This window comes from Musca domestica, unplaced genomic scaffold (assembly GCF_030504385.1).
Source record: "Musca domestica strain aabys unplaced genomic scaffold, Musca_domestica.polishedcontigs.V.1.1 12, whole genome shotgun sequence".
Taxonomy (NCBI): domain Eukaryota; kingdom Metazoa; phylum Arthropoda; class Insecta; order Diptera; family Muscidae; genus Musca; species Musca domestica.
In genome coordinates, this window is record NW_026712155.1 from 5,614,598 (window position 1) to 5,626,682 (window position 12,085).

Consider the following 12,085-nt stretch of genomic DNA (forward strand, 5'->3'; position numbering starts at 1 on the left):
TTTTATCAATTTGATGTCGACGGCAATAAGTTCATGGCTCGGAAGTTTTGTTGAAACAGCTGTTTGTGTTTCCATAATCATTATTGGTTGCCAAGTTCAAAGAATTCTTTTATTTACTGCAACATGATGTAATTCGAATCATATTTTTTTTTTAATTCAAGAGTTGCTTTTGTAATTCATTTATTCAATTCATTTCGAATTAGTTCATTTGAAATTCGAAATATTTTCTTCTTCGAATTATAAGAATCACAAGTGGAATATTCAAATTTCAAATGGAAGAAAAACAATCGAGTTACAAATGAAAAATTGCGAATTTGAAATGGAATTTTACGAATTACAAACGAATTTCTCAAATTACAATGGAAATGTTTTTGAATAAAAATGTTAAAAATTACATCTGAAAATGGTGTAGACAGGGCTTTGGGTAAGAGAACGTAATTTTGTCAGAATTTTTAGAAATATATTATTGGTTCACTGTATTGCTGTAGTATTCGAAAAACGTAACCTTTTATGGTATGCTCTTACATCGTTTCTTTATAGTCTAGCTTTGTTATCCCTTACTTTAGGAAAAGTTATCGGTTTTTCTTTATTACATCTTTCCTTTAAATAACATGAATTCAGTAAACTTTATTTTCAAAAAATTTTTATACAGCTTGTTTATTTTTTTTTGCTCATGGCAACCATATTGAAATGCCAACAGCTGTTAATGCAATTTTCCCAGAATTGGAAAAATTAGTTCAATGTGATGAGCGTTCTTTCCTGTTCAAATTTATTAAATGGTGTAAATAGATCTTTTTGCTGATTGTTAATCGATCTTTCCCCATATATATTTTTTTCAATTTCGATGGGTTGCCACTTAAGTATATTTTGGCGATTAATTGTCTATATTGTTCTTGGTTAAGCTAGTTCAATTGTCCTTTGGTGAATGGTTCAATTGAACTACTACCCACCACTGATGCCCAGTTTATTATTTGTTTTTGTTTGTAAGTTCAGATTGGTCAGTTGGGTCTGTCAAATAAATAAGAGTTGATGTTGGTACGCGAGGGACTTGTAGACCTTTTGTAATTAAATTAAATTATTCTTTTTTTGTTTAATATAAAGAAAAAAAACGAACCAGTTGTCCATAAAATGTGATACACCGATAAAAACAATGACATTTGTAGCAATGAGCCGCATCTGATGTTTGTTTTTGTTGTTAAGTAATTTCATGTAAATGCAGTGTTTTGTTGTGGCTGATAAATCCCAGAGGGTGGATCAAAGAACTCCTACTTATCAGTGAATTTTTATTGTTCTCAGCTCTTTCAAAATAAGACATTGATTTGATTCTAAATCAACGTATCATTTGAAGAGATAACAAAGGAATCTAATTCAAAATGGACAATTTGGAGAAACATTTTATGCTGCTATTGATGCCAGAAGAGCGGCAGTTTCTAAAGGTATGATTTACTAGACATGTCAATGGGTGGAAACCTTGGTTTTCGAATCAATTATCTTATGTCGATTTAAAAACGTGTATTAAGCAATATTTAACTGTTGAACTGACAAACTTGAAATATTTCACTAAAGCTATGGTTGCAGTTTAAGTAATGTATGTATATAAGTATGTTACTGCAATTATCTTACTATATGTATGTATGAACTGCCATCATGTAATAATATGAGATTGAGTAGTGTAAGATTGTTTCACTTGTGGATATAATTTTATATTTAAATAAGAATGTATTGTTTTATGGATAAAGGCTTGCTTCAATTCGGTATACATATTTAAATATTTTGATTTAAATATTGTCAAGTGCAAATGTATATAGTAAAATTTCATAATAGATTCCATAATGTAATATCAGATAAGTTTCACTGCCTAGAAACATTCTTACATTTGAAGTCCCTTTGAATTAGTTTTATTAAATAGCTCTTTCAGAATATTTAATTTTTGCAACAATTTACTCAAAAAATGTTCCTCTACAGAAAAAATGAGTAGGATCTTGTTATCTGTGGCACTAAAATTATTGACAATATTTTAAAAGGGCAAATGAATTTCTACCTTTATTTCAGTCTTTAATGATATTCTCTATTGCATTATGGGTAATTATCTTTATTTTCTTCTTTACAGCAATATTTACAAAATCCACAACTAAATAATAAAACCTTGCTGCGCCACAAACCATTTCGTCTGCTGCAAGAAAAACCCTATCCCGTTTTGAACATCCTACTCCTACAGCCACCTCATGTTTTGGTACACACAAAATGGTGCATCATTAGAACATTTGAAGATATGCTTCGGGTTGTTTCAAAATCTGGCATTACATCAAATTTCTTACGATTCCTCATACAAATACCCGATGATATACTCAACGAGGCGTTACAAGGTGATTTAAGAGAAAAATTCAAACAATGTCTTACCAATAGCCACCTGGAGGAAGAGCTTTACCTATCATTGCTGTGTCGCAAAGATCAACAATTGATAGCAGATATTATGGAATATTTAAAAGAGACACATTGGCAGTATTTTGAAAAACCTCTGGGAACAAAGGATTTTGTGCTCTATCATGCTCGAAAAACCAAAGTCCATTTTATATATCCAATGATTAAAGAGCTGAGGAATTTCAACGACATAGCAGATGCGACTTTAAGAAATAATTTAATTATTTTAAAATTAGTGCATGAATTTTCTTCAAATATTACTCGAAGTCTAAATGAGTTGCCTTATTTGGATGAGATACTGGATTCAATGGATATGGAAAATGTAGCTGAAGAATTGCTGCCAGTTTATACATTGTTCTACAAAGATTTCAAGCGTTTGTCAATACTATTACGTTATGTTGGTAAATTTCCAGAGACAACAACAGCCAACATAACCGTCGAAGAGATATTGGATTCCACAAATATTTTGGCCATAATAAACAAACATAAACTGCTAAATTCCTATGAGGAAGCCAAGGAGTTTTTGGAAACCTATTATACATGGCAACAAAATCTAGCAATGTTATCGCTGAAAGAAAACGAAACCGAAACCTTGTGCTGTTATTATATTCTATCTACAGTATGTGATATTGTTGTTACAACCACATTGGAAACGGAAGATTACTATTCCTCCAAACTAAAAACCATAAATTCTCTTTTGAGACAAATAAAAAACATGGAATTACTTTGCCAAATAATGGAGGATGTGTTAATGTTTCTCTATCTTAGATGGGAGCATTTCCGCAGTGACAACAAGAAGCAAAATAAGTATCACCAAAAATCCTCAGGTTCTTCGTACACCGATGATGACATCATACAAGACTCATCAACAAAATCGTCCAATGTAGCCAAGACAATGGAGGCAAAGTCTAATTTGAAAAATGTCAAAACCGGATTTATATGCCGAACAAAATCATTTGCAAGTCTTTGTAATTTTTTAAAATTGTATATTACCAAAAAACTGCACTCTGCCGAATACAAGCTATCTGCAGTGGATATAAAGCATCGTTTTTCCAGTATTCTAGACACAATAGGGGATTTACTTTGGAAATATGAATTTTTTGAAAAAATGGAACGTTCACAGGATCAGTGTCTGGCCAATGATACCTATATACAATTTGAGGGGGATCAGTTAATTCAGCTTGTTCATTTCCATGTGGACAACATGAATCGCATATCGAGCGATGATGAAGATATTAATGTGATAAATGAGTATTCAATGTCACGACGAAAGTCGATAAAAAAGAGACGTCGTGCTACATTTAGTGGCAATACTACAGGGGCGGCTGGCAAAGTGACAGCCTCTGAAGATCGTTTGCGACCCAACGTTTTATCCAATTCTGTTAAAATATTACCCACCTTGGATGTGACGGAGGAGAAAAGTGTAGTGCCGAAACTGTTAAGTTCTCCCGAACGTTTAGCAATTTTGGCATTATCATTTCGTCAATTTGGCGAAGCTAAACAAATTATTGAGGTATGTATAAATGTTTATTTAATTAATACTTAACTAAGAAATAAGATAAATTCTTTATGTTGTGGAATTTACAATAAGTGGGAACATTTCATGATAATAATAGTGAACTACATGAGGCTCTTCCCATTTCCTTTCGGCCCAAGAAATATGCATCCAGATTATAAAGAGTGGCAGTATCTAAGAGAGGTTAAAAAAAAATACCGTTGGATTGAAAAGGAACATTTGGTGATTAGGAAATAGTTTATTGTGACCTTAAAACAAATCAGAAACGTAGCACAATATTTTTTTTACCTACAGATTTATACCCTCAGCCTTGGGTTATGATTATTCTAATTGTTGACTCTTTTTATGGGGAAATATTCCACTTCATCTAGTAAAGAACAAAATATTTGTATGTGCCGACTTGATTGTGCTTGAGGTTCCAGAAGGGGTTGGAATCTTCACAACAGATCTTACGTTAGCAAATATATTTGCATATGCGAAATTTAAAGAGAATCGGATGCTTTCCAAATCTTGTACCCTATGTGGGGGAGGTACCAGAAGAAATGGTGCGATCTTTTTAACAGATCTTGTGTTGATGGAAATATTGAAATGTATCAAATCTGAATGGAATCGTATATTAATTTCGCGTTTTATGAGCTTCAAGGATACTCAAAATTTTTACTCCTTTTTTTTGAGGGGGAGGCACTTGAAGGAGTTGTCCGATGTTACCAATTTTCACACCAGATCTTGGGTTAATAAAATATTATGATGTAGGTATTTTGAAGAGAACCGGTTGCTTATTTCGGATTTTATAATCGTTTTGGTTATTCAAAATGTTGACCCATTGGGGAGGAGGTACCAGAAGGAATGGTCTGATATCTACCATCTTTATAAAAGATCTTGCGTTGATGGAAATATTGAGATGTACCAAGTCTTTAAGGAATCGGATGTTAATTTCATGCTTTATGAGCTTCATGAACGTTCAAAATATTGGCCCTTTGTGGGAGGTACCAGAAAGAGTGGACCGATATATTCCATCTTCACACCAGACCTTGGAATAATAAAAATAGTTTGAGGTGTGTAATTTGAAGACAATCGGATTCTTACTTCAGACTTTATAAGAGTTAAAGTTGTTCCAAATTTTGAGCCTTTGTGGGGGAGGTACTTGATGGAGTGGACCGATATTGTTCATTTTCGCACCTGATGATGCAAATATTAGGATATGCAAAGTTGGAACAAAAGCAGATTATCCTTTCTCTTTCTGTGCAATAAATTATTTTCTTTGAAAATGTTGACATTTTGTGGGGGAGGTGCCAGAAGGAGTGAATCAATTTTGCCCATCTCCTAACTCGATCAAAGTTTGACAATAATATTACGATGTACCAAGTTTGGATCAAATCGGATACTCCCTTCGAGAGTTATCGTGCGCACCAGTCAGACAGACAGGCGGATATCGCTAGATCGACTCCAAATGTCCTGAAACGCATTTGGTCCAAAGAGACCTAGGGTCTAAAACCGTTATTTCCATGAGACACGTTTTGGTCGTATCAAGCCCCCCTTGAAGCCACGTGGCTGAGGGTTTGTTGTAAAATTATAGACATATCCTTGTATCCTGGTTGTCTTCTTTTCATAGACAAAATACCAAAAAAAAAAAAAAAAAATACTTAAATAAAAGCAAGTTACAATAGGCTTATGATGCTTAAAACATCCGTTATTGTTATTAATTAAAGTTTGGCTTAATGGATTAAATCTATGGACCCATCTGGCAAACACTTTTGAATTTTGTTTTACTATAAAATTGTTAAAAAAACGATTAAATAATTTCCTCCTCAGAGCGTAAATGATATAAAAGATCTCACTCACTTCCTTATTACAGAACTTCAGTTTACACGATTCTCAACTGCATGCAGAATTACAACATATGGAACAACAAATGCAGGTTAAACAAAAGCTTTCGGTGATTTACGATAACTATCAGCAACAGGAGAAACAATCGCGTGATACGAATGAACCCATGCCCACGGTAGACCTTATACGAAATGTTGCAGCAAAAGGATTTGAAATATCGAAAATAATAAGCATCATTGATAATTTTGCTCAAATGCAACGTATTAAACAATCCGAACAGGTTAAAGATTTGATCAAGAAACACAAACAAAATCCACAGTATCGATTCCTTTCACAGTTCGAGGAAGCCAATTTGAATGCTGTAATTATTTGTGATTTGACATTGAGCATGCCGTTCAATCGTGACATAACTACGAGTATCTTAATGGTTATCAAGCGTCATCAGGCCATACAGTCGCATTTTAATGAAACCGAAACGGTGACAGAAAAGTTGCAGCTGCCCTCCAACATTGGTCCATTACATTTTTTGGAAAACCTAGCTGACTGTATGCGGGTGCAGGGTGAGAAAACCATCAAGGATCTGTTATGTGATAACATTTATTCTCTCAAACCTCAAAAGTTGACCAGCGAAATGGCTAAAGAGCGTATTTTTGAAGAGGTTTTCCACAAGCGCCCAAAAGATTTGAGTCGATGCGAAGATTTGAAGGCGCTGATACCACAATTTGCTGCACTGAAATCTAAATATAATTATTATCAACGTTTCTGCAACTACGTGCAACATCTCACAATGTTGGTGCATCTGCGCGATGCCAACTGTGAATACCACATAGAGGAATTGTTGAAAATTGATGTGTGTGATGTAATTGGCGAACTGATATTTATGCGTAATATGACACCTCTGGAAATTGAGGCCAATGTTTCGGCGTTAAATTTGAATTTAGTTCATGTCATAGCTTTGAATATTTGCCCGGAAATATTGGGTAAAAGTCCTGGCCAAAAACGTGTCATTCCTCCACAAAAGGAGTCAACCATTCTCAATTATATTGCCAATTGTAATCGTTTATTGGTTTTCCTTCTACAAGGCATTATCAGTAATGGGGAACATTTTGGCAGTGAAGCCACAAATGGAGATGGTCCAATTAATGCCAGCTATTTGGAAAGACTTTTGAGGATGCCTGAAATATCCAAGCTATCAACAATGTACGCTGGCAATAAGGTAATTGCTGCCTTAAGAAGCGATCATGTTGGCATAAGATTACTACATGAAATCAAATCGAAGAGAAAGCAATTGGAGCTATTGCAATTGGAAATGGGTATACAAGGTATGTACAATGTTCGAGTTGTTTTGTCATAAAAGAAAAATGGAATGTAGAACAATTCCCTAATTGCATTTATTGTATCCTTTCAGAATCTCGACCTTTAAAACTGAAACGCATAGATTGTCTAATTATCGAATTGATACGTGAAGATCCCAAAAATATTTATTTAGCTGCCAAAATCCATGACATTGCAATACGTGCCAAATTAATATACGAGAACTTTACAAAAATCTCCACAATACGTTTGGCCAAAGAGTTAATTGAGACAACATTGCATCATCGCCATGCTGGCAAGAAAATACCTCAAGAGCTAAGGGAACAACTGGAAGCAACACTGGCCGATATAACAGTGTACGCCAAGGTTTCTGATGTTCTGCTCTTTGAGACATGGCCTCAGGCTTATGATTTCGGTTTGAAAACTCCCACGACGATATTTGAACGCTTGCTACAATTGCGTCTATACAAACTTTGCTTTAAATGGTGTAAGGTGGTTAAATTGGATCAGTTTGTGCCACAGCGTAAACAATTTCTCAATATTCTCTTAGAGACCCTTATGAGTTTGGCCGATGAAGATCAAATGGAGAATTTCGAAACAAACGATTATGAGTACTTACTGAAAATATTGGAAACATTCTTTCCGCCAGATGAATGCAAGAGTTTTCTCAATTTAAACAAGGATAAATTGCGTTGTATGACGTTGCTGAAGTTTGCTATTGAATATTTGGATCGAGCGGCCTTGCCTGAGGAGAAAAGTTATTTTCAAAATTATAAAATCTCAATAATTATATTTGAACAATTACCGCCATGCCTACGCAAACTTTGTTGGAGCCTGCTAAAGTACCCTCTGTTGATTGTCGAACAATTGATTATGAATGCCAAATTTGAGATATTAACTAAGGTTTTGAGTACAGTAAGGCAGGAGCTGGCGAAAAAGGAACATGAGTACAAGAAATTATGTTCGTTTTGTTTCGATAAGAACGGCAATGTTTATAATATGCAAGTCGCTGCACCCAATACTCCGCATAAGGTACGCTTCCAGCTGGGCTCCCATGAATCAACGAATGTATCTGCGTTTATTCTGTTGAATTTTAACCTCTACCAGAAGGATCATTTTATAACAAATGATTGCATCGATCTGCTCTTGAGAATATATGCCACGAAAGCCTTGGATTATCAAATCTCTGATGCAAATTCAACATCCGAGCCAGGTTCACATAGTACCTGTGATATGCAACAATCTTTGGATTCTTTGTGTGGTGCCTTTCAAATGCCACCTCAGGCCCCGACTCGCAGCGAATGGGTGCGAGACGAAGAGGCCACACACTGTATGTGCTGTCGACGTTCAGCGTTTTCAATGCTAATTAGAAGACACCATTGTCGTCGTTGTGGCCGTGTTGTGTGCTATTCTTGTTCGGCGCACCGTATGCGTATCCCAGAGCTCTATGAAGATGTGGAGGTGCGTATTTGTAATGACTGTCAACGTTTGTGCGAGGACATCAATCAGCGTAAGGCGAATCGTGATAGTCAAATTGAAGATTCACCAAATTTAACGGAACAACGTATTCGCCGCCGGCCAGAAGAACGTTTCAAATGGAAGCTGAGCGGCAACATTACACACGATAAACTCTTGAGGGAAGAGTTTTGCTATGAACATGCTCCCAGTGTGGCTTTGTGTTTATCAATATTGGAATATCACCTGGATAAGCAAAGATGTGTGGATCTGTTGCTATTCCATTGTCGCAAGTTGGAAAAGTTAATGGTGCCCAATCCAGAAGTTGATTATGAGTTGGTGGCGAAAATGATGAACTGTTTGGCTTTGGCTGCAAAGGTGAGCGAAGGATTCTCACATATCATGTAGATTGTTGAAAACTCTTATAACCTCCGTATTTTCTCTTCAAAGGTTCGTGGTGCTTTTGCTGAATTCGAAAGGATACGCGAGCATTCCGAAATAATTATATCAGTGGTGCAGAACGGTTGTGAATCACTAATACCACCTGATCCACTTAATAACAATGGCTTGAGAAAACTGGCTGACTCATTGGTTCAGGCCGAAAGATGGGATTTGGCCTTGGAAGTGCATTTGAAATGTGGCTTGTCTACGGCTGGTGTAATGGCAGCCCATGGTCTTTCGTGTATTCGTGCTGGTTGCTTTGACACAGGTTTGTAAAACTTTTTATTATTTCTTTTGTAAAACTCAAAGCGAAATAACCTGTCTCCTGCTCCATAGCCCGTGAAAAATTCTATCATTGTATGCCCAAGCTTACCAATGAATCGATCAATGCTTCAATAACAAAAGTTATATTTAATCCAAATTTAAATACAAGTTGTGATAATGTGGATGGTGTACTTGCCCTACCCAAAGACCATGATATTTCTGTTATAAAACGTCCTCAAAATGGTCCCCCATTGCTGCAGGAAATTTTAAAACTCATTGAATCTCTGCCGTTTAATAAACCCCAACCTGAAACGTTGCAAAGAGCTTCCATTATACGCAATTCCAACTCTTCGTTGGCATCGTTATTGTCACGTAAAAAGGAACCCTATGTAAAGCGTATAAATGAGCCGGCAATAAATGTACTCAATACTTTGGCAAACCTAAAACGTATTAGCAAAGGACAATATACAGCGGGCATGAATGGTAGTGGAAATTCGACCTCAGTTCTACAGCCTTCCACACAGCAGCGCAAAGATATCTTCCGTAAAACGCGTGGCTTTGAGGAATGCCTTTATTATTTATTAACCTATGGATCTCACACTGATATAGTGCAGTTTTTAATGCATCACAATGACACAATGGCCACCCTCAAGTATTTCTTGCTGCAAAAACTGGATGCGGAAATTTTTATACATCATATTTTTATGGAATTGCTTAGAAAGGGCCAAATTGCTGGTCTCATAAAACTGCTCATGGATTTCGATAATCGTCTGATAATTTGGCAGCCAATACTGCTGCAAACTTGTCGTTTTTTGGAAACACAAAATCTCCTGAACTCTCTATACGAATTACAAATATTGCTGAAAGATCCCATCCGGGCATCAATGACCTGTGTAAAATTCTATAGCATGGATTGTGCAAACTTCCAGCAACAACATTTGAATGCCCAACATTTACACAATGCTCACATGCATTTGCAATCGGAATTGGACAGTGTCCAATGGGAGAAGATCAATTTAATGCCTGTGGGGAAATCGAATAAAGGTGGCAGCCGGCGATCCAGTGTGTCGAGTACAACCGGTTCCATCGGAGGTGGGGGTAATTTCTGTTTACAAATGGACGCCAGATCACTGAATGCCCACATTAATACAATACTAAATCAATTGGAAGTTGCCAAGTTTTTGGCCAAATGCGAGGAAGAGAATAGTTCAGCAGACACGTTGATAACAGAGAAGTTTTTGAAACAGGTATGTATTGTGCCAGGTGCCAATTGGATTTGCATTGCTAATAAAAATATGTTCAATTTTTAAGCTGCGCGTTGAACCAACAAAGTCTTTACCCACCCTGTTCGATAGAACTCCTGAGAAAATACAAATTTGCATTTTGATTCTTTTGTGTGGCAAAAACATAGAAGAAGGATTTGGTCTGGCCTACAGGTATTGATGGAATCACATGTATAATATTTTTGTTATTTTTTCGATATTTATATATTCTATTTTTTTTTTTTTTTGTAGAATTATTCAACATTATAAGTTGCCGGCATTGAAAGTATATGCAGCCAGCGCCAAATATTTAGCCCTAAATCAACGTCTTCCAGAAATTGAAAAACTTATAAACTGCATTACCAGCAACACGGGCAGTAATAATCAAGATATTGATGAAATTCTTATGGTGGCCATTAACTCGGCCGTCAATAATCATGAAACCGAAACCAAGACAATTTTAGATAGTCTAACAAAGAAAATACACAATGTGGAAATGCGCATTTCTGCCCACATCTACATTGGACAATTGAAATCGGCCTATTTGTTGGCAAACAAATACGAACGAATTGGAGATATACGCAAAATCCTAAGACAGGCAGAAGCCACCAATCAAGTGCATATTAAGAAGTTGTGTGAGAAGAAACTGCAAATGACTTTGTCCAGAACAAGTCAAACGAAATAATAATAGTTGTGTTCCAGAACCTTCAAATTAGTACTAATTAGCACTAATTCTGCTACAACGCGTTCCCGTACTCCAAAAACTAGCAAAACTTGCAGCTCTCTCGAGAAAAAAATGGCGCTGAGTGGTGCACATTTCTGCTTGTTTTAGCTACATGAATTTGGCCGAGCAGAAATGTGCATATTGTAAATTTGACATTTACTTGGCAGGGCTAACAAGGTTGAAAAATGTGTTGATACATTTCAATAAAGAAAATGATCAACTTGAAAACTAAAGGAAAAACTAATATTTGTCGTGCAAAAAACAAAAAGAGAAAATATGGAGCAACTGATGTATTCACTTTTGGATGATTCCAGCAGTGAAGAGGACTGGCTGAATGAGGAATCAGATTATTAATTATTATTATAAATTATTAATTTTAACTTATCGTCTACAATACTCATTTTTTAAATGTTGGCGCTCTTTTCAGTAAGGTTTCACCAGTCCGATTTAGGCTGTTTACTTTTGGAATTTTGAATTTTGACATTTTATCGCATTTCTGCTAATTTTCCGTTCCCTTATTTTTTGAGCAAACCTAAATGAGAATGAAATTTCGAACTGTTCTCTCTTCTGCTAGTTTTACTACTAAAAAAGTACTGGAACACAACTAATATGTGATATATACTTTTTCTTTTTTTTTGTTTCTTTGTTTTCTATATGTACACCTATACCAATATTCTTATCGTTTTACGATTATGTTATTTTGTATGTAATTTAAAATATATTATATAATAATAAATAAATAAATAAATATACATATTTTTATTATGCAATTTTGTATTTGAGTTTTTCGTTTTCTTAAGCACCCCATAACAGTATACTATAAGACGAAGGAGCATAGAATTGTAAAGAATATTGGAAAAC

The 12,085-nt window shown here is 35.5% G+C and overlaps 1 protein-coding gene and 1 long non-coding RNA gene across 2 annotated transcripts; one reads left to right on the forward strand and one right to left on the reverse strand.

The window, feature by feature from the left end:
- The first annotated feature begins 989 nt into the window (after positions 1–989).
- LOC101894611 (zinc finger FYVE domain-containing protein 26 homolog) lies at positions 990–11,994 on the forward strand. The gene is made up of 8 exons (XM_005188201.4): positions 990–1,436; positions 2,111–3,934; positions 5,793–7,086; positions 7,173–8,911; positions 8,984–9,242; positions 9,311–10,485; positions 10,550–10,674; positions 10,753–11,994. The coding sequence occupies exons 1-8, from the start codon at positions 1,374–1,376 to the stop codon at positions 11,183–11,185; spliced, it is 6,912 nt and encodes a 2,303-aa protein (XP_005188258.2). The 5' UTR covers positions 990–1,373; the 3' UTR covers positions 11,186–11,994.
- LOC131800627 (uncharacterized) lies at positions 3,957–7,969 on the reverse strand. Its single transcript, XR_009341472.1, has 3 exons — positions 7,884–7,969; positions 7,698–7,823; positions 3,957–4,111 (listed from the first exon to the last, which is right to left on the reverse strand). It is a non-coding gene; the product is annotated as an uncharacterized LOC131800627 (long non-coding RNA).
- Positions 11,995–12,085: the final 91 nt, after the last annotated feature.

Bases quoted from the DNA above. Each gene is read 5' to 3' on its own strand.
- LOC101894611 (XM_005188201.4), top strand. From the start codon at position 1,374: ATGGACAATTTGGAGAAACATTTTATGCTGCTATTGATGCCAGAAGAG. The intron at 7,087-7,172 runs GTATGTACAATG...GTATCCTTTCAG, and splicing joins ATTGGAAATGGGTATACAAG to AATCTCGACCTTTAAAACTG. The intron at 8,912-8,983 runs GTGAGCGAAGGA...TTCTCTTCAAAG, and splicing joins GTTTGGCTTTGGCTGCAAAG to GTTCGTGGTGCTTTTGCTGA.